Genomic DNA, 23,157 nt, shown 5'->3' with positions numbered 1-23,157 from the left:
AGTCATTACAATAATATGACAGCAATGTTAAACTAATATTTGAGATATCAAAGACACCGTGTTTTGCTTAACTGTTCAAAGTCAGAACTATAGAAGCAACAGTGAGTGAGTGTAGCTAATTAGTATCCCTAAACAATTCTATCTAATATTGTAGATTTATTGAATGGGTCATAAAAAAGCAAAGGAACTATAAAGTATTGGAATGATATGACACCTGATGATTGTGATAAGTAAAAAAGTACTTAAACGACATGCAGATGAGGAGTTACTTGTTCAGACGAATAATATTAAGTATAAGGATGATTAATGTAATCCACCATAATCTGCTTGATTGCCCCACACAACAGCAAGTGTGAGCCAAGTACTACCTCCAAACAATGCCTGTACATCACAGGTAAAGTTCAGATGCAGTCCACGAAACACATTTGGGCCTCCAATTAACTGCTGCTAATTAAATTGACCAGCAAGGTCAATATCAATAGTCTTCAAGCTGCGATACACAGGTACTTGTGTTAACGTGCCACAGCAATGCCTCTGCGACGTGCATGGCGTCGTCGGTGGCGGCGCAGTGTACCTGTGTATCGCAGCTTGAAGGCTATTGATATTGACCTTGCTGATCAATTTAATTAGCAGCAGTTAATTGGAGGCCCAAATGTGTTTCGTGGACTGCATCTGAACTTTACCTGTGATGTACAGGCATTGTTTGGAGGTAGTACTTGGCTCGCACTTGCTGTTGTGTGGGGCAATCAAGTAGATTATGGTGGCCTTGAAGCTTTTCCAGATGCTAACATTCTTACTTGGAAGACATGGAGTATATCTGAGACTACAGGACTGTTGGCTAAACAGCCTTATGGTACTCTAGTTTCAATTATGCCATTTGTTTTGAGTACTAGGAAGAAGAAGAAATTAAATGCTGATGAGTACTTGTTTATATGGGCCAAAGTTCGTAATGGCAATTGTAAAATAAAGATCAATGGTGATTGTATGATATATTATAGACAATAAAGATCCTTATCTCCTTTCCTTATCTCCTTTCTAAAAAGAAGTTAGGGAGGATGAAGGATTTTTTTAATTATTGATGCAAAGAAGATGATCAGTAGATGATGATGCAAGAAATATGTGAAGTTAATATAACATTGAATTGAGAGGGAAATGTGTAGTGGAGGTTTTGAGTCAGTTGAAAGATGTATAGAATATGAAGTATGCAAGAGCTAATATTTCAACATTGTTGTTGATTTTCACATAATTTCTTCCATTAACATCTGTGTGTATTTATATGTAAGTAAGTAATGAAGAAAAAAGTATGGTGATAACAAGTAAGGTGTGACTCATAAATGGCTAAGATTAATGATTTAATGACCTAGGTAGCTGTTGGGGTTGACTGTGCTTGGACTGGTATTTGACCTCAGAAGTAGAGTTCTGGCACTGTTTAATGTCTAATGAGCAGCAATATATCTCGCGAAGAGACCATGAGGATGAAATCTGAGAGATTAGAGCCCACACAGAAGCATACCGACAATCCTTCTTTCCACGAACAATACGAGACTGGAATAGAAGGGAGAACCGATAGAGGTACTCAGGGTACCCTCCGCCACACACTGTCAGGTGGCTTGCGGAATATGGATGTAGATGTAGAGTAGAATACTTCATGCAATATGAAACATATCTTAGTGTAACAAGAAGATAGAAAACTGCCCTGCTGGTAATGGTAGTAGCTGTTTAACCCTCAATAGATACAGTATGGCAGAGGAAAATTTGCCATTTTTCAGAAATTTCTTCATGGACTATCACTTCAGTTATGGTTGTGTATGTAGTTATATAAGACATTTTTGCAGTATAAAGTTATTATCTATATTTTTGGCTGATCTAACAAAAAGTAAAGAATAATCAATTGGTTGTAAAATATGGTGTATTGGAATTATGTTTTGTTTTCAATATTTCATACCAATAGTTTGGAAGATAATAATAAGGGAACTGTTATTGGTTTGTGGTATATCTCTTCTCCGTACGATATGTGCTACCTGAGGTTAGCCGAAATGATGGACGGCAAATGCCCTGCTGGATGGACGACAAACCAAAGAAGTAGCCGAAATAACAGTGTTTCTCTGGTGTGTTGCAGAAAAGGTAACCAGTGATGATTATGTGTTTGATGCCCCACACAAAATATTGAAAGAAAAGATTCTTTGTAATGAGATTTCACTTACTACTTGTGAAAGTATTCACCATTTTTAAAGTCCATATTTAAAAATTTTTATGATGTAGTTGTAGAGACAATTCACTGCCACAGTCAGAGGGAATTGCAATTTTATTTTTTGGTTTTTAATTTAATGTTCTTTACCTTCTTGTTTCTTGCCCGTAACAACTTTTTCTGTTTTCCTCTTCGCTTCTGGCACCAGAAGGTTTTTCAGGGCCAGGATCTAATCGACCCATGGTCTCTTATTCAGAGCGAGCATATGTTACTCGCACACGTCGATTATGAAGCGTCAAGAGTGCCCCGCCAGAGATGTTACTGTTGAGTCAGTCAGCATAGTGGCTGTTGTAATGGCGTACCAGGAGCCATCTCGTTCCGGCTGAGTGTCATCGCAATCGCTGTGGACCGGTCCTCAGTGACTTGTACTAATTATACCGGACAGTGACAAATGGTTTTTACAGGGTGTTTCAAAAATGACCGGTATATTTGAAACGGCAATAAAAACTAAACGAGCAGCGATAGAAATACACCGTTTGTTGCAATATGCTTGGGACAACAGTACATTTTAAGGCGGACAAACTTTCCAAATTACAATAGTTACAATTTTCAACAACAGATGGCGCTGCAAGTGATGTGAAAGATATAGAAGACAACGCAGTCTGTGGGTGCGCCATTCTGTACGTCGTCTTTCTGTTGTAAGCGTGTGCTGTTCACAACGTGCAAGTGTGCTGTGGACAACATGGTTTATTCCTTAGAACAGAGGATTTTTCTGGTGTTGGAATTCCACCACCTAGAACACAGTGTTGTTGCAACAAGACGAAGTTTTCAACGGAGGTTTAATGTAACCAAAGGACCGAAAAGCGATACAATAAAGGATCTGTTTGAAAAATTTCAACGGACTGGGAACGTGACGAATGAACGTGCTGGAAAGGTAGGGCGACCGCGTACAGCAACCACAGAGGGCAACGCGCAGCTAGTGGAGCAGGTGATCCAACAGCGGCCTCGGGTTTCCGTTCACCGTGTTGCAGCTGCGGTCCAAATGACGCCAACGTCCACGTATCGTCTCATGCGCCAGAGTTTACACCTCTATCCACACAAAATTCAAACGCGGCAACACCCTCAGCGCCGCTACCATTGCTGCACGACAGACATTCGCTAACGATATAGTGCACAGGATTGATGACGGCGATATGCATGTGGGCAGCATTTGATTTACTGACGAAGCTTATTTTTACCTGGACGGCTTCGTCAATAAACAGAATTGGCGCATATGGGGAACCGAAAAGCCCCATGTTGCAGTCCCATCGTCCCTGCATCCTCAAAAAGTACTGGTCTGGGCCGCCATTTCTTCCAAAGGAATCACTGGACCATTTTTCAGATCCGAAACGATTACTGCATCACGCTATCTGGACATTCTTCGTGAATTTGTGGCGGTACAAACTGCCTTAGACGACACTGCGAACACCTCGTGGTTTGTGCAAGATGGTGCCCGGCCACATCGCACGGCCGACGTCTTTAATTTCCTGAATGAATATTTCGATGATCGTGTGATTGCTTTGGACTATCCGAAACATACAGGAGGCGGCGTGGATTGGCCTCCCTATTCGCCAGACATGAACCCCTGTGACTTCTTTCTGTGGGGATACTTGAAAGACCAGGTGTACCGCCAGAATCCAGAAACAGTTGAACAGCTGAAGCCGTACACCTCATCTGCATGTGAAGCCATTCCCCCAGACACGTTGTCAAAGGTTTCGGGTAATTTCATTCAGAGACTACGCCATATTATTGCTACGCATGGTGGATATGTGGAAAATATCGTACTATAGAGTTTCCCAGACCGCAGCGCCATATGTTGTTGACAGTTGTAACTACTGTAATTTCGAAAGTTTGTCTGCCTGAAAATGTACTGTTGTCCCAAGCATATTGCAACAAGCGGTGTATTTCTATCGCTGCTCGTCTAGTTTGTATTGCCGTTTCAAATATACCGGTCATTTTTGAAACACCCTGTATCAAAAATTGATTGTAAATGCGTAGCCGATATCACGTCTTCGCGTCTACCATGACGGCCAATGGATTGCAGTGGGGACAGCACGTACAGATTATTATCACAGCGTATGTCGATATTTCAATGTGTTCGACCTGTTTTGAGGTTAAATGTGAACAGACGTGTATGACAATGGCAGTGACTGTCCCACGACCTTGATTACAACAAAACTTCTATTCCTTCAATATAGTGTTACTAACCAGGAAATACGATACTTAGCAATTCCTAAAGCAGTTAAAACAGATGAAAGCTTATCCATTAGGACAGGGGTCTCCAAACAACGATCCGCGGGCTGAAACCGACCCGAGAGGGCCGGAAAACCGGCCCGCGTTAGCTGGCCGGACATTCCCAGTCTCCGGCCGGCCAAATATTTGAATTCGTACCTATACTGCCAACAATTGAGTTTCGAGGCCTATCGCGACCAATACACCGCGACATTGGCTCTGCTACTCGCTCTAAAACTACATAACTAAACTTATTGTTGCACTGCTTGAAATAACAATGCGTTGACATACTCTACCTCTGTTAACGCCTCCAGTAATAGTGTTGCTAACAATGATATTGAGATTTCATTAACTTTGCAGGACGCTTTCGTGAAGAATGTGCAGTGAAATACTTTTTTGTCGGTGAAATTCGCTAGAATAAAAGACGCCAGAATTTCGATCTGGAATGTCCACCAATCAAAATTATGTAATTAAATAAAAATCGTAGTTCGTTTCAGTGCTAGCTATTCCCACAGCCTTAGATTTTTGCGATTTCATCTTTCCTTTAGCCTTACATTACGGTGATCATGGAGTGCTAGGGTGTTTTAATCCCTCTAGGTAGATCTTGGCCCTTATAACTTCATGGAGCAGTCAATGGGGCCCGCAGACTAAAATGTTTGGAGACCCCTCCATTAGGACACGTTCCTTTAAATGAAAGGTTAAGTAGCTACATTATTCGACCATTACCCGTAGCAAATTCTGTAGTGTTTGTTTCCAGGTATAGACCTCCTACCCAACAGCGAAATATGACATTTTGTGCTGGATCGGATCTGGAACCCGGATTTCCCGCTTACCACGTACCTCTTCATCTCACAGTTGCACTTACAACATACGTCATTTGCTGGGTGTATTACAATCTCTGTCTTCCCCTGCAGTTTTTGTCCTTTACAGCTTCCTCTAGTACCATGGAAGCTATTCCCTCATGTCCTAACTCCTGTCCTACTACCCTGTCCCTTCCTCTTGTCAGTATTTTCCATATATTCCTTAATCACCAATTCCCGGGAGAGCCTCCTCATTCCGTACCTTATCTGTCAAGCTAATTTGCAACACTCTTCTCTAGCACCACATCTCAAACGCTTCACTGCTCTTCCATTCCCGTTTTCCCACAGCCCATATTTCACAACCATAGAGTGGTATGCTACAAACGTACTTTCTTAGAAATTTGCTCCTCAAATTAAGGACTATGTCTCACACTACACTACTGCCCATCAAAATTGCTAAACCAAAAGAAATGCAGATGATAAACGGGTTTTCATAGGACAAATATGTTATACTAAAACTGACATATGATTACATTTTCACGCAATGTGGGTGCATAGTTCCTGAGAAATCAGTACCCAGAACAACAACCTCTGGCCGTAATAACGGCCTTTATATGCCTGGGCATTGAGTCAAACAGCTTGGATGGCGACTACAGGTACAGCTGCCCATGCAGCTTCAACACGATACCACAATTTATCAAGAGTAGTGACTCGGGTATTACGACGAGCCAGTTGCTCGGCGACCATTGATCAGACGTTTGCAATTGCTGAGAGATCTGGAGAATGTGCTGGCCATGGCAGCAGTCAAACATTTTCTGTATCCAGAAAGGCTTGTACAGGACCTGCAACAAGCGGTCGTGCATTATCCTGCTGAAATGTACGGTTTCATAGGAATTGAATGAAGGGTAGAGCCACGGGTCGTAACACATCTAAAATGTAACGTCCACTGTTCAAAGTGCCGTCAATGCGAACAAGAGGTGACCGAGACGTGTAACCAACCAAAGGCACCCCATACCATCACGCCGGGTGATACGCCAGAATGGCGATGACGAATACACGCTTCCAATGTGCGTTCACCACAATGTCGCCAAACACGGATGCGACCATCATGCTGCTGTAATCAGAACCTCGATTCATCTGAAAAAATTACGTTTTGCCATTCGTGCACCCAGGTTCGTCGTTGAGTGCGCCTCCACAGTCGCTCCTGTCTGTGATGCAGCGTCTAGGGTAACCAAAGCCATGGTCTCCGAGCTGCTAGTACATGCTGCTGCAAACGTCGTCGAACTGTTCGTGCAGATGATTGTTGTCTTGCAAACGTCCATATCTGTTGACTGAGGGATCGAGACGTGGCTGCATGATCCATTACAGCCATGTGGATAGGATGCCTGTCATCTCGACTGCTAGTGATACGGGACCGTTGAGATCCAGAACGGCGTTCCATATTACCCTCCTGAACCCACGGATTCATAGGATCTCGACCAACGCGTGCAGCAATGTCGCGATACGATAAACCGCAGTAGCGATAGGCTGCAATCCGACCTTTATCAAAGTCGGAGACGTGATGGTACGCATTTCTCCTCGTTACACGAGGCATCACAACAACATTTCTCCAGGAAAGGCCGGTCAACTGCTGTTTGTGTATGAGAAATCGGTTGGAAACTTTCCTCATGTCAGCACGTTGTAGGTGTCGCCACTGGCGCCAACCTTGTGTGAGTGGTGGTTGGTGTTGGTTGTTGGGATGTTTAAGGGGGACTAAACAGCTAAGGTCATCAGTCTCCCACTTTTGTGAATGCTCTGAAAAGCTAATCATCTGCATATCACATATCACAGCATATCCTTCCTACCGGTTAAATTTCGCGTCTGTAGCACGTCATCTTCGTGGTGTAGCAATTTTAATGGCCAGTAGTGTAGTAGACTTGTCTTCGTTAGGAATGCCCTTTTAGCCAGCGCTAGTCTGCTTTTTTATCCTCCCTGCTCTGGCCGTCATGCATTAGTTTGCTGCTTAAGTAGCAAAATTACTTTATTACATCTACTTCGTGATCACCAATCCTGATGAAAGTTTCTCGCAGTTGTTATTTCTGCTACTTATTATTACTTTCGTCTTTCTTCGATTTACTTTCAAACCATATTCTGAACTCATTGAACTGATCATTCCATTCAAAAAATCCCGTATTTTCCCTTCATTTTCACTGACGATGGGAATGTCATCGGCGAATGTTGTCACTCATATCTTTTCACTTTGTATTTTAATCCTACTTTCAACCTTTCTTTTATTTATGTCATTCCTTTTTCGGTGTACAGATTTAACAGTAAGAGTTAACGACTACATTCTTGTCTTACACTCGTTTTAATGCGAGTGCTTCGTTTTTGGTCTTCCACTCTTATTGTTCCCACTTCGTTCTTTTACATGTTGTAAATTACACCCTTTTCTCTATAGCTTACCCATATTTTCTCAGAATTTCGAACATCTTGCATCATCTGACATCGTCGAACGGTTTTTGCAAGTCGACAGATACTCTGAACTAGTCTTGCTTTTCTTTAGTCTCGCTTCCAGTATCAACCACAACGTCAGAATTGCCTCTCTGATGCCTTTACCTTTCGCAAAGCCAAACTAGTCGTCATCTAAGACATCCTCAGTTTTCTTTTCCATTATTCTGTGTCTTATCCTTGTCAGCAACTTGGATGCCTGAGCTGTTAGGCTGGTTGTGCGATAATTCTCGCACTTGTCGACTCTTGTAATCTTCGGTTGGTTGGTTTGTGAGATTAAAGGGACCAGACTGCTACAGTTATCGGTCCCTTTGTAATCTTCGGAAATGTGTGGATGTTGTGATGGTAATCGCCAGACTCATAATTCTATTCAGTGACGTGAGTAGTCTTTTTTTTGCCACTTTCATCAAAGATAATAGAAATTCTCATTGATTGTGTTCTATCTCGTCTGCCTTGTTCGATTTTAAGCCATCCAAAGCTGTTTTAAATTCTGATTCTATTACTGGATCCCCTATCCCTTCTATATCAACCCCCGTTTCTTCTCCTATCACGTCACCAGACACATCTTCACCCTCTTAGGTGCCTTCAACGTACTCGTTCATCTATCCGCTCTCTCCTCTGCGTTTAATAGTGGAATTCTCATTGCACTCTCAGTGTTACCACCCTTGCCTTTAATTTCACCGAAAGTTCTTATGACTTTTGTATATGCTGAATCAGTCCTCCCAACAGTCGTTTCTGTTTCGATTTCCTCACATTTTTCATGTAGGTTTCTCTTTCCAATTTCTGTGATTGCCCTTTTTAGAGATGTTCGTCCTTTTCAACAGACCCGCCTACTAAACTATTTTTAATCGCAGTGTCTTTAGCCACAGAAAACTTTAAGCGTATCCCTTCATTCGTTACTATTTGCGTATCCCACTTTTTTGAGCATTGATTCTTCCTGACTAGCCTCTTGAACGTCAGACAACTTTTCATCACTACTGCATTGTGATGTGAGTCTATATCTGTTCCACGATGTGCCTTAAATCGAGCATCTGATTTTGGAATGTCCGCCTGATGCAATACAACCGAAATCTTTCCGTATCTCCCGGCCTCTTACAACTAAACTTCCTTCTCTAGTGATTCTTGAACAAAGCATTCGCTGTTACTAACTGAAATTTATTCTAAAACTAAATTAGTCTTTCGCCCTTCTCATTCCTAGTACCAAGCCCATATTCTCCCGCAACCCTTTGTTTTTCTCCTTCCCTTACCACCATATTCCAGTCTGCCAAGACTGGTCCCTTTATATCGCAGTCAACCAAATTCATCATCTAATGGTCGCGACAGCACCTTGTTTCCTGCAACAGGGACAATGATACATCGAGTAGTCGAGACCAGCGTTATTATTGTCGTATGCTGGCATAGGTTACTAATACTTATATGCATGTCTAAAAGAACATACGCTGTTGACGATTCACAGCTGTAAGAAATACTATGGTTTTTTGTTCGCTGACTATGAATTCCTTGATATCAGTTAAGTTAGGTACAGATCTACTACCCAATAGTGGCATATGTAAATCCATGCTGGATCGGGACTACGAGATACGGATGTAGACAGTGTGATGTTTGGACGTTTGGGTCCGTTTGCGGTGCTTGCATGGATAGACAAAGTAGTTGAGGCGACCGTTTGCAAAAAGTAGGAAATCCCGGTTCGGGCCCCACTCCAGCACAAATGGTCATATATCAGCATTGGGTAAAAGACACGTACCAAATACAGCTGATATCAAGGAATTCATGTAAGTGAGCAAATTTCCCAGTGAAAAACAACAGTGTGTGAACAAATACACTTACCTACGCCCAGTAGCGGATGACACTGGAAATTGGTGCAGTGGATTGGTCTGCCACTTTTGCTGCACTTACACGTGTTACAGGACTTCTTAAGCATAGTTCCAGGGACACACTTGTCTTCAGGAACCTGAGCTGTAACAAAAATAATAAATTATCCTACAGCGATCGTTACTGCAAACAACTGCACTTGGCGGTACCCAAAGTAACGTTTCAAACGTTGACTTTCATCTACGCTGGACTCCACAAACCACCTCATGGTGTGTGGCGCAGGGTATTTTGTGTACAGCTGTCCCTTCATCCCGTTCCTGTTTAAGTTACTAATTGTCTGTGGAAAGAACGACTTCTGTTGAACAACTGCGTGATCTCGAATCGATCTAATTTCGCCTTCACAAACTTTTCGTTTTAGATACGCATAGGAGGAAGTAATAAACTGGGTAACTGTTCTAAGGATGTACTCCCCGAATTTCAATAGTGAACAACACCATGATGCAGGAAGCCTCTGGAGTTGGCTCGCATCGTCATGGAGCTTTTGCATTTATACCATTGACTACTAACGAAATGTGGTGCACTTCTTTGGATATTATTTGTACTGTGTCCAGGCTAAGCGCCTGCAACTCTCGCTTCCCGCGAAGCAAACCGGTAGAGCGGGCCCCGGACCGAGTAGGGGTCAGCCTGGCCGGTCGTCCCGGAAACGTAGACGCTTCCCGGAGACCACCAGGAGGCGTCCACGGCGCCGCAACAGGTCGCTGTAGCCACGGACCTCTTTCCTTCCGCTCGACACGTAACTGCAAATAAAGCCAGCCACATCCATGCGCCGAGAAGTATTTAGGCTGGCGCAGGAGCCTGGAGAAGATGTGGTCCTTGCCTCTCCCAACCTCCTTGGGCGCATCACCGCAGATGTCCTTGACCTCATTGGCAGTGACGATGCTCCTGTTCTCCTCACTATCTCTAATGGTCGCCATCCTCGCAAAGCTCCTCGCCCCGACGTCCCTCCTAAACTTGTCCATGATTACTCCGGTGCCAACTGGGATGCCTACCGGGACTCCAGTCACACCCAGGTTGACGGCCACGACCTTACCCTCCAATCTCCTGATGACATCTCTCGCACTGCTGCCTTCCTGCACCAGACCTTGTCTGACGCCGTCGCCACCCATATCCCCACCAAAGCCATCCACCTTCACCGCCCTGCCCTGGCTCCACAGGCCGTCCTCCTTCTTCGAGAGTCTCGCCGCCTCTACCGCTCTTTTCTCCGCACTCGTGACCGGGATACACTTACCCGCCACCGGAAATTACAACGACACATCCGCGACCTGCTTACTGCGAAGAAACGCCGTGCCTGGCGCCAAACATGTACACAACTCAACACCACGCTTCCTATAAACTCTTCCAAGTATTGGTCTGCTTTCCACCGCCTTACTGGTAACCGCCCCACCCACCAGTACCCTCTCCTCCTTGATGACCGTCCCTTTCCTGACAACCTCAGTAAGGCCAACCACTTTGCCTCTCACCTCTCCGATGTTTTTTCCATCCCAGATGATCCCCACTTTGATTATTTCCTCTTCCCTGACGTCATGGACCGTACGAATACCTCTGTTCTTCCCCTTGCTCCTAGCTTCCAGTACTTGGGCCACACACCACCATCTGAACTTAACACTCCCATCACTACACAGGACATCAGCCTCACACTCCGCACTAAACGCAACACTGCTCCCAGCCACGACTGCATTACCTACCGCCACCTCAAACACTGCCCTCCCTCCTTCCTTTCAATCCTTGCCACCCTCTACAATGTCATACTTGAAACAGGCTTCTATCCTGACCTGTGGAAAACCTCCCGTATCCTGATGTTCTCCAAACCCAACAAGCCTCCATCTGATGCCTCTTCCTATCGTCCTATCTGTCTCACATCGGTGTTCAGAAAGCTTTTGGAATCCATCCTTTCCCGGCGCATCCATCACCACCTCCGCCAAAAGCACCTCCTCCCCAACATCCAATGTGGCTTTCGACCTTCCTTCTCTGCTGATGACCAACTCCTCCACCTCACTCATCTCCTCTCCCTCCAGCTTAACTCCTGTCGCTCTGCCATTTTTGTCTCCTTTGACCTCGAAAAGGCTTACAACCGTGTCTGGCCTCCCAGTCTCCTGTTTAAACTCCAAACCTATGCCCTTCCTGTCAACTACATCCGTCTGATGGCCTCCTTCCTCTCCCACCGCCCCTCCTATGTTACCATCCATAATGAGAATTCCCACACCTTCTACCCCTCTGCAGGTGTGCTCCAGGGCTCTGTCGTCTCCCTTCTCCTCTACCTCTTGTACACGGCAGATATGCCCCAACCCCCGCCCCTCCTCCAGTACACCTCTTGCAATATGCTGATGACACCGCATTCCTCGCCCTCCCTCCTACCCTCCAACGGTCCCAACGCCTTCTCCAGAATCACCTTGACCGTTTTGCTGCATACTGTAACCAGTGGCTCCTGAAAATCAATCCTTCCGAGACCCAGGCAATCATCGTAGGTCGTACCACTCGCTCCTTCCGGCTCCTGGATTTCTCTCTTACTTTCTGCCCCCATTCTGTCCGCCTCACCCCCACCCTCACCTACCTTGGCCTTACCATTGACCGTCACCTCACCTGGGTCCCTCATCTCCGCTCCATCCAATCCAAAACCCACAACCGCCTCCGACTCCTCAAACCCCTTTACCATCCTCCACACCTACAAAGCCTTAATCCATCCCATCCTCTGTTATGCCAGTCCTGACTGGATATCTGCCCCCCCCCCCCCCAAATTCTATAAGTCCCTCCAGATCCTTGAGCGTCATGCACTCCACCTCGCCTTCCATATACGCCTCCTGTCCCTCATGCAGATCCTCTATGATCTCATTCCTTTCTCCCATCTGCTCCTATTCCTCGAACATACCTGCATCCTCTACACCTCCCGCCATCTTGAACCCCCTCACCCCCTGGCTGCTCCTCTCCTCTCCCACCCCGCTCCCTGCCACACTGTTGTGTCTTCTTTACCCTCCAACTCTACACCCTACATCTCCTTTCCCAAGGTGGCTTCCATCAACTCCCCTCCTGGATGATGTCCTCTCTCCCTCCATTTATCCCTCCTATCAACTCTGATCCTCACTCCCCCTCCTTTCCTCTGTCCTTTTCCCGGGCTCCCTCTCCCTCCCTTTCCATCCTCTTTCTTCCCCACCTCCCCTCTCTTTGCCCCCTTCTCTCCCCCGAGTCGTTTTACGTTTCCCTCCTATGCCTCCTCTCATTCCCTCTCGTGTTTGCCCTTCCCCCCCTTTATTAGTCCTCTCCCTCCTTGGTCCCCCCCCTTTTTCGTTTTTTTCCTTCCTCCCTCCTTGTTCTTCCCCCTCCTCCAGGTCCCTGCCCCCATCTGCCTTTGGCTCAGGAGTGTCATCTTTGAGCCGCCACTTTCGTGCAGTGTTCTACAGTGAGTGTTTTACAGTGAGTGTTCCGTGTTGTGTTTCTTGGGAAGTGTTGCGAACGGCCTTTATACTGTCACTGGGTGTGCCTCTATCTCTTGCGAACAGAAACCAGACTGTCGCCGTGTTTTTTAATTGTGTGTGTACTATGTTACTTGTCTGATTCCTGTGTCTTTTATTAACGTTGCCAACCCCTTTTGCCTTCTGTTTTAACCTTCTGCATTTTTTCAGCAATTTTATACTTGACGTCACCGTTTTATCGCCTGTTTTTCTTGTTTCTTTTGTTCTTCCGTTTATTAAAATAAAAGTCTGTAGGCTGTAGAGCAGCGTACTAAGCTGCTGCTAGCCCGCCGCCGCGTAATCGTCCACCGCCACCAGCGTACCCGACCCATCCCCGCAGAGCCTCTACTCGTCCTCGGACTCAGGTGACGGCAACGTGGACTCCGCGCCGCTCTTCACGAGACACCCGGGTCTTGCTTTGGTGAAGTTGTATGGTTACTACATACAGTTTATGTTTGGAAGAATCTCTGATTTAGTTATTGGTAGTCTTGAATGATCTGTCCTACCTCACGAATATTGTTTTGTAAATTTTGAAGAAAGACTTTAGTTTAAACAAAAACGCTATAACCCACACACTGAGATATATTAATTTACGTCCTGTATCAATCATATCAGACAATCGCGGATGGTTATCATGTCCTAATCTGCTACAGCACACTGTAACTATGTGATTACATTTATGCCATGTCTCCTCGAAGGAAAGCCAGAAATCATACTAAAGCTACGTCATTTCTCTTCGGATGCGAGTTGGTAATTGTACTGAAACTGCGCCATTTTCCTTAGAATGAATGCTGGAATACAAATAAAATGGACGAAAACACTCTTTCTGCGATAACTAGAAACCAGTGTCGAGTGCTGAGTCGTACTACCGTCAACTTAGTGCAGGAACACAGCTGTCTGTTTCCGGCTGTGCATGCACAGAAGCGACATCCTCCCATCCGGCACTATGAGTGGTATACTGCATACAGCACCAAGCCAGTAGTTTTCTTTGAAAGTGTGTGTAACGTATTGTGCAAGTGCAAAGTATGAGAGAGTCTTGAGAAGCAGTTGCTGTAAGGGCTGAGTGTTCCCACATGCGGTGTAGAATTTTACTGGCTTGCATTAAATCTTTGCTTTCCTGTTAGGAAGTACAATCACATCTCTCTCTCTCTTGTTGAATTTGCCGCGCCACTGATATCCTGCAAAAATAGTGTGGTTTCACATTAGTTTTACTATCCTCCTAGTGTAGGGTATGAAGAATTTATGAGTAGCACTCCATGTTCTAGCTCGCTTGCTTAGTGGTCACGGGCAGGGGCTGATAATTCGTCAGCCTGGCTTCGATTCTTGTGCTAACACTTTTTTTTCATTTTCTACTGTTCTGACAATGTTAACGATTAATTATAAAAACTGAATATACACTACTGGCCATTAAAACTGCTACACCAAGAAGAACTGCAGATGATAAACGGGTATTCATTCGACAAATATAATATATTAGAACTGACATGTGATTACATTTTCACGAAATTTGGGTGCATAGATCCTGAGAAATCAGTATCCAGTAGCACCACCTCTGGCCGTAATAACGGCCTTGATACGCCTGGGCATTGAGACAAACAGAGCTTAGATGGCGTGTACAGGCACAGCTGCCCATGCAGCTTCAACACGATTCCACAGTTCATCAAGAGTGGTGACTGGCGTATTGTGACGATACAATTGCTCGGACACCATTGACCAGACGTTTTCAATTCGTGAGAGATCTGGAGAATGTGCTGGCCGGGGCAGCAGTCGAACATTTTCTGTAACCAGAAAGGCCCGTACAGTACCTGCAACATGCGGTCGTGTATTATGCTGCTAAAATGTATGGTTTCGCAGGGATCGAATGAAGCGTAGAGCGACGGGTGGTAACAGATCTGAATTGTAACGTCCACTGTTCAAAGTGCCGTCAATGCGAACTAGAAGTGACCGAGACGTGTAGCCAATGGCACCCCATACCATCACGCTGGGTGATAAGCCAGTATGGCGATGACGAAAACACGCTTCCAATGTGCGTTCGCCGCGATGTCGCCAAACACGGATGCGACCATCATGATGCTGTAAATAGAACCTGGATTCATCCGAAAAAATGATGTTTTGCCATTCGTGCACCCAGGTTCGTCGTTGAGTACACCATCATAGGCGCTCCTATCTGTGATGCAGCGTCAAGGGTAACCGTGGCCGTGGTCTCCGAGCTGATAGTCCAAGCTGCTGCACACGTCGTCGAACTGTTCGTGCACATGGTTGTTGTCTTGCAAACGTGCCCATCTGTTGACTCAAGGATCGAGACGTGGCTGCACGATACGTTACAGCCGTGCGGATAAGATGCCTGTCATCTCAACTGCTAGTGGTACGAGGCGACTGGGTCCAGCACGCCGTTCCGTATTACCCTCCTGAACCAACCGAATCCATATTCTGCTAACAGTCATTGGATCTCGACCAACGCGAGCAGCAATGTCGTGATACGACAAACCGTAATCGCGATAGTCGGAAACGTGATGGTACGCATTTCTCCTCCTTACATGAGGCATCACAACAACGTTTCACCAGGCAACGACCGTCAACTGCTGTTTGTGTATGAGAAATCGGTTGGAGAGTTTCCTCATGTCAGCACGTTGTAGGTGTCGCCACCGGCGGCAACCTTGTGTGAATGCTCTGAAAAGCTAATCATTTGCATATCACAGCATCTTCTTCCTGTCGGTTACATTTCGCGTCTGTATCACGTCATCTTCGTGGTGTATAATTTTAATGGCTTGTAGTGTATTTATGTAGTTAAATTTATGTACGCGAAACTAAATCTTCAACTTAGGAATCTTATGGAAAGAATAGTTGCTACTCTATAAAGTGCAGATCCTGAGTCACAGATAGACACAACAAAAAAACTATCACAAAGTGAGCTTTCAGCCAATAATGTCTTCTTCAAAAATAGGCAACGCATATACACAAACATTCACGCAAACACAACTAACGTACACATGATCGGAGCTCTTGTCAATGAAGCCAGACTGCGAGCAGCAACATGATGGGAGAGGAAACCGGCTGGTGGGTGTAAGGAGTAGGCTGGAGTGGGGAGGGGGAGGGATAGCAGGGTAGGGGTAGGGGATGGTGAAGTGCCGCTTTTCGGAGCGTACAGGGACGGGATGGAGGGAGGTTACGGTAGTTAGGTGCAGTCACTAGGTTAGACAGAGATTGGGGGTAGGGAGGGGAAAGCGATAAAGGAGAGAAGTAAAAAGACTGAGGGTGAATTGACGGAATAGAGGGCTGTGTAGAACTGGAGCAGGAACAGGGAAGAGGCTGCTGGGTGAGGAGAATGACTAATGAAGGTTGAGGCCATGACGGTTATGGGAACATAGGATGTATGGCAGTAAGAATTCCCATGTGTGTAATTCAGAAAAGCTTGTATTGGTGGTAGGGATCCAGATGGCACAGGCTGTGAAGCAGTCATTGAAATGAAGAATGTGGTTTTGGGTGGGGCGGTCAGAAACAAGGTGGTACAGCTGTTTCTTGGCCACAGTTTGTCAGTGGCCACTCATGCAGATAGACAGCTTGTTGGTTGCAATACCATCTTAGAAAGCAGTGCAGTGGTTGCAGCTTAGCTTGTAGATCACATGACTGGTTTCACAGGCAGCTCTGCCTTTGATGGGATAGGTGATGCTTGTGCCCAGCCTGGAGAAGGTGGTGGTGGGAAGATGCATGGGACAAGTTTGTATCTAGGTCTATTACAGGAATATGAGCCATGAGGCAAGACGTTTGGAGTGGGGATTGTGTAGGGATGGACAAGGCTGTCATGTAGGCTCGTTGGGTAGTGGAATATCACTGTGGGAGGGATGGGAATGGTAGAGGAAGGACAATCTTAATTTCAGGCCATGACAAGAGGTAGTCAAAGCCCTGGTCGAAAAAGTAATTCAGTTGTTGCTGTTTTGAGTGGTACTGAGTCATTAGGGAAATGCTCTACTGTGGCCAGACGATGAGACTTGGTGGGTGACCGGAGAGATAAAGAATGGGAGATCTGTTTTTGTACAAGGTTGGGAGGGTAATTACTGTCCGTAATGGTCCAGTGAGACCTTTGGTGTATTTCGAGAGGGACTGCTCATCACTTCAGTTACGATGGCCATTTGTGGATAGCCTGTATGGCTGGTGTGGTGTGGGTGGCAGGACTCAAAGTGAAAGTACTGCTAGGCGTTGGTAGGATTTATATGGACAGAGGTACTGATGTAGTCATCTTTGAAGTGCAGGTCAACATTAAGGAAGGCAGCTTGTTGGGTTAAGTAGGACCAGGTGAACTGAATGGGAGAGATGATGTTCACATTCTGGAGGATTGTGGATAGGGAGTCTTCATCCTCAAGGTATGGGATAATGGATGCTTAGGAAGCATTCCTCTAGATGGCCCATGAATGAGTTGGCATACGACAGTGCCATGTGAGTGCCCGTAGCCTTACTCCAGATTTGTTTGTAGGTCATGTCTTCAAAGGAGAAGGAATTGTGGATGAGGATGTAGTGGGTGATGGCTAGTAAGAAGGAGGCTGTAGGTTTGTAATCGGTCAGGCATTGGGAAAGATAGTGTTCAATAGTAGTAAGACAATGGGCATTAGAAGTAAAGGAACAGAACCTGTGGAGAGGTACTATTGACCTCACCTTGAAGATGCATACATCAGTACCTCTGTCCATATGAACCATACAAACCACCAGAAATACCTCCATTTCGACAGTCCCCACAGGGGTCGCCATCTCCTTTGTGGGTATGTGTGTGTCATGGATGGGTCTCTAAGGTATTTCCACCTATTTTTTTCTGAGCTCCTTTACCATGCCCTTCCTTCTCCTTTCCAGTCCTTCTTCTTTCCCTTTGCCCCTTCCTTTCCCTCTCTTGGTGTTGTTCCTTATGTCAGCCCACTTATCCTGATGACTTTGCTTCATCTTGTGGTTTGGTTGGTTGCTTTTCCTCCACCTTTTGGTCTTTTCTTTTTTTGGCCACCCGCAGGAGTTTGAACTCCATGTCTAAATTTGAAATCTGTGTGTGAACCAGAAGGGGAAGAACTCCTTCCCTAGCAACTTTGGCGTTGGTTCTTCTCCCTCTTCTCCTCCTCTTCCTCTTCCCATTCCTCCCTTTCCCTCCCTCCCTGCCATAGCTCTTTCGCCTCCTTGTTAGGTCACCAGCTGAGCTACAGGGATCACACTGAATGTACCTGTGCTGTGAATGTCTTGTGCAAGCCTAAGAGTGGCTGCCCATCTTTTTGGTGCATCAGAACTCCCAGCAATGATCATCCTATTAGGTAACAATTGCTGTGGCTGTGTGGCGCCCACAGGGCGAGCCCCTGTTCAGAGTGGGTGCTACCAGGGCAGACGTCTGACACATGCAAATGCGTCGCTTCCTCGACGTACTTCGGTCTCAGTTCCTGTTTCTGCCTTCCTGGCCTTTCCCACCTTAGCTACCCTCTGGGAGAAGGGCCAGGCCCTCTGGCTTGAGGGAGGGGACTGACAGGGAGACTTTTGTCGCCACTTAACCCCTTGTCTTTATGGAATATAATGAAGGAAAGTTCGGTGAAGTTGAGTTGTTAAGAAGATGAGATCTGGCTCTACACTCATAAAGACAACTTCAGCCTGTAAGTGACCTTCCTCTGTGCCTGTGACTGGTTAAGTGACATCCCCATGTCAACCGCTTCTCACAAGTCACTCAGTAAGACACAAGTGTAGTTTTCCATACAGACCTTCTCCTCTAGTCTGATGACGAACTTAGGGCCAATCCTAAACAAAGTGGCGTCCATTTAGTCTGGTGTGTCCAAAAAGGCCCTAAGGACCGTCATGTAGACATTGGCGCTTTCATCCTGGCATTTGAGAGGGATATCCTGCCCGAGAATGTCAAGGTAATGGTGTACAGATGTAACACAAAACCATATGTTCCACCTCCCATGCATTGCTTCTATTGCCTCAAGTTCGGCCATATGTCATTGCAATGTGATGCCCCTCCCATTTGTGATGACTGTGGTGGCCCTCTTCATGTGGGAAACTGTAGCACCCCATTGCCTAATTAAGTAAATTGCTCTGGCCTCCATTCTCCCTGCTCACTGGAGTGGCCAGTGTACACGAAGGAAAAAAGAATCCAGCAAATAAAGATCCTTGACCATATCAGTTAATTTGAGGTCTGGAAGAAGTTTGACAGACTTCACCCTGTAAATCTCTCCTGTACCTTTGCCTCAGTTACATCTTCCCCTCTTATCCCCTCCCCCTAACCCCCACCCTGGCCACCTTCCCTTCCCTCACCCTCAGTGCTGGCATCTCTTCCCATCAGGAACTGCACCTCCTGTCATTCTCAGGACAGGAGCTTGCATCCTCAGGCCAGACAAGTGACCCACACTCTGAAGGCCCCAAAGTCTCTTGTTCTTGGTCCAATCCCAACATCACTGCCACCTATTCCCATACTGATAACACCTCCTCCCTCCCTTTCAGGCAGAAGAAGAAGCAGTGCAAGTCAAAGGAGGAGCCTTTCGTGACTTACCAGGGGGGGGGGAGGGGGGAGGAGGGGGGGCGCTTCGGCCCCTCCTCCTTATCCTGAATCAGATCCTGCTTTTTATGGATGTCACCCCATCCTTGTTGGTGGTGGCCACCAACCGAGTGGCATGACCTCCCCTCAGCTTCTTCAAGTTTCACCTGGACTGTCATCACACGATAATCAATCGTAATTACAGCGGGTGTAATCTTCACCTATTGGAAATATAGCTTCTTATTTCCTCCTACTCTTCAGTTTGTCTTGCTCTTCAAGAAACGCACTTTAGTGGTGACTAATCTCCAACATTTCGTGGTTATCAGGTGTTCTGTCTGAACTGTGCCAGCCCCAGAATAGCGTCTGGAGGGGTCTGCACTTTGGTTCATGCCTTGGAAACGATAGTGGTTAGAGTGCAGATAACTCTGGCAAACACCATTTGCAATGCCTACCTCACACCAGGTAGGCCACTTCCTTGTGTTGAACTGTTTACCTTAATATAGCAACTTCTGGCCCCATATCCCCTCCTTGGGCACTTGAATGCACACCAACCCTGTGGGGGACTGCCACTTTGTCAGGTAGGAGTCTTCTGCTTGACCGACTTACTACAGAATTTGATTTTCATCTCCTCAATGACTGTTCCCCTGTACTTCAATGCCTCTAATGCACCATACTGTTGTCGGTCTTACAATCTCCTCTGCTGCTATTGTGGCTTCCCTACATTGGACACCCCATGATGATGTTTGTGACAGTGACCACGTTCCGGTGATTCAATAATTAAGCTGCCACCACCAGGTAGACAGGCCCCCATGTTGGACATTATAAACATCTCCTGTGTACTTCGACACTTCTCTCTCGAATTGCATTGATCTAGTCGTGCAGGGGATCTCTGTCACTATTCTTCATGCTGCTGGCACTGTTGTGCCCCTATCCACAGGTCCCCCTCGTCATCGAACTGTACTGTGGTGGACCAAGGATGTAGCAGTCGATATCCAGGATCGCCAACAGGTGCTGCATTGATTTGACCGACACTCTTCACAGGCCAGCGTCCGTGCTTTTAAGTGTCTCCACGCTAAGGCTCATTACCCTATCAAAAAAGTGAAAAGGAATGCAGAAGGCGCTATGTTTCCTCTCTGGGAACGTATGCCTCTTCATCGCACCTTTGGTCGAAGCTCCATAGCTTTCTGAGCCACCAGCGACAATTAATTGTCCAGGAATTATCCTCAAAGGTGCTCTGTATACTGATCCATTGATCCTTGCAACACACTTTGTGACAACATCGGTGTCCTCTTCCCATCATGCCATCTTTCTCTGGCAGAAACATCGAGTTGAACAGCCCCCCTCTGTTTCAACTTTCACCAAGTTGAACCCTATAATGAATCCTTCACTGAATGGGAATTTTTGCGGGACCTTACCTCTTCACCTGACATGGCCTGAAGATCGGATTCCATCCACAACCAGATGATACAACACTTGAAAGTTACACAGAGGCAATATCTGCTCCAGGTCTTCCACAACATTTGTCTCACGGGTGTCTTCCCCTCACAATGGCGATACAGTATAGTTATCCCCATCCTTAAGCCTGGGAAGTACCCAACGTCTCTCTACAGCTATCACCTGATTATCCTGATGAAAGTACTTTATAAACTTCTTGAAAGGATGGTTAGCTTACGATTATATTGGGTACTCGAATCTCAGTCTCTTTTTTCCGCATATCAGTATGACTTCTGGAAAGGATGATCTCCAACTGACCATTCACTCAGATTGGAAACTGCAATCCGACAGGCTTTTAATATCTACCAGCAACTTGTCACAGTCTTCTATGACCTACACAAGGCATATGATATGGCTCAGTGCCATCACATTTTAGTTACCCTTCATGACTGAGGTTTTCACAGCACCCTTCTTATTTTTATTCATGGGGTTTTATCCCAATGGCTCTTCCAGGTTCGAGTTGGCACTTCAATCAGCACCCTTTGGATTCAGAAGAACGATATGTCACATGTTTCTGTATTAAGTGTCACACTCATCCTCACAGCCATCAATGGGCTTGTAACCTCAGTTGGGCCTCTGGTTATCCCGTCATTGTATGTCGACGATTTTTGCACCCGGTGAAGCACCCATTCGGTAGTGTCCGCTGAATGCTTGCTCCAAGGCGCCATCCAATGAGCCTCTTCGATGACTGTCTCCCATGGCTTCCACTTTTCTCTCTCTAAAACGTGGGTTATACATTTTTGACACCAACCCATAGTACACCCAGATACAGAACTATATTTAGGCGACCAGCTCCTAGAAGTTGCAGCACAGTCCCAATTCTTGGGCCTCATTTTTGATAACAAGTTGACTTGGCTGTCCCATTTTTGCCACGTGAAGACTACATGCATGTGGAAGCTTAATGCTCTTTGCCTCCTGCTCCATACATCTTGGGTTGCAGGCCTTACTACTCTTTTCCATCTTTACTATGTTCTTGATTTGTCCAGACAACATTATGCATGTCCGGTTTGTGGCTCAGTGGCTCCTTCCACTATGAAAATCCTTGATCTGTTCACCACTGTGGGATGCATCTGACTTTGGTGCCTTTGGGCTAGTCCCATTGACAGTCTCTTCACAAAAGTGGGGATTCCCCTCTACAATTACGAAGCAAACTTCTGGTTCCTTATGCAGTTGCCATTCACAGAGTCCCTGACCATCTCTTTGCAAGTGAGGGACATCTCCCTCCTGATCACTAACCATGGGTGGGATTGGCAGTTGTAATGTGTCTCACTGCCATTTGTTGGGATCTATATCTTCACTGACTGGTATGCACTCCATGTCTTTCCTTTCACACCCTTGTTGGTTGGTGCCTAGACCACGGGACTGACCTCTTCCTGTGTCCTAAGGTCTCTCTTGCCCCTATAGTCTTCTGGCGTCTTGTATATTAAATTCTTACAGAGTTCCAGCCTGCTACCATCTTCTACACTTAATGGTTCTAAGACAATAGATACTGTGGGATACACTTTCACGTCTTCTGCTGGCTTAGAATACCATGTATTGCTGGGATCATATATGTGTTCACAGGAGAGCTGCTAGCCATTACAAGGCCCTCCATTTTATTGCTTAGGCTTCCCTCAACAGCCCTTAATATGTACTGCTCAATAAGCAGCCTGCAGGCAATCAACCCATGCTACTCTCGTCATTCTTTAGTCTCTGCTATCCATGGCTGTCTCTCCTACCTTGGCCATGCCTGTTCCATTGTATTTCCCTGGGTCCCAAATCACAAGGGTATCCTAGGGAACGGACTGGCTAACTGTTTGGCTAGAGAAGCCAATGCTTACCCTCCATTCTCTCTCATGCCTTCAGCTGCGGATATGAGGATCTATGTCAAATATTTACAGGTATGCCCAAAAGTGGACTGACATCTGGTACGCTACTACTCTCAATAATAAACTCTTCACAATCCAGTAGATTACTGCAGTTTGACGCTCTTCCTTCTGATCTTCTTGGAAGGAGTCCACTGTTTTATGCTGTCTACACATTGGTCATACCAGGCTTATCCATAACGCCCCTATAATGTGGTTGTGGCACCAGACTGACAGTATCCTACCTATTGGTGGAATGTAC

General features: G+C 45.9%; 1 protein-coding gene across 2 annotated transcripts in view; it reads right to left on the bottom strand.

Annotated features, from left to right (window-relative positions):
- Window positions 1–23,157, bottom strand: part of LOC126284492 (keratin-associated protein 16-1-like) — a 306,103-nt gene that overhangs the window by 188,772 nt on the left and 94,174 nt on the right. For both annotated transcript variants that reach the window (XM_049983455.1, XM_049983454.1), the window contains exon 4: window positions 9,574–9,702. In XM_049983455.1, the coding sequence (XP_049839412.1) occupies window positions 9,574–9,702 (129 nt within the window). The remainder of the gene's footprint in view (window positions 1–9,573; window positions 9,703–23,157) is intronic.

Source organism: Schistocerca gregaria, chromosome 8 (assembly GCF_023897955.1).
Source record: "Schistocerca gregaria isolate iqSchGreg1 chromosome 8, iqSchGreg1.2, whole genome shotgun sequence".
Taxonomy (NCBI): Eukaryota; Metazoa; Arthropoda; class Insecta; order Orthoptera; family Acrididae; genus Schistocerca; species Schistocerca gregaria.
This window is presented reverse-complemented; position numbering and strand designations above follow the sequence as displayed.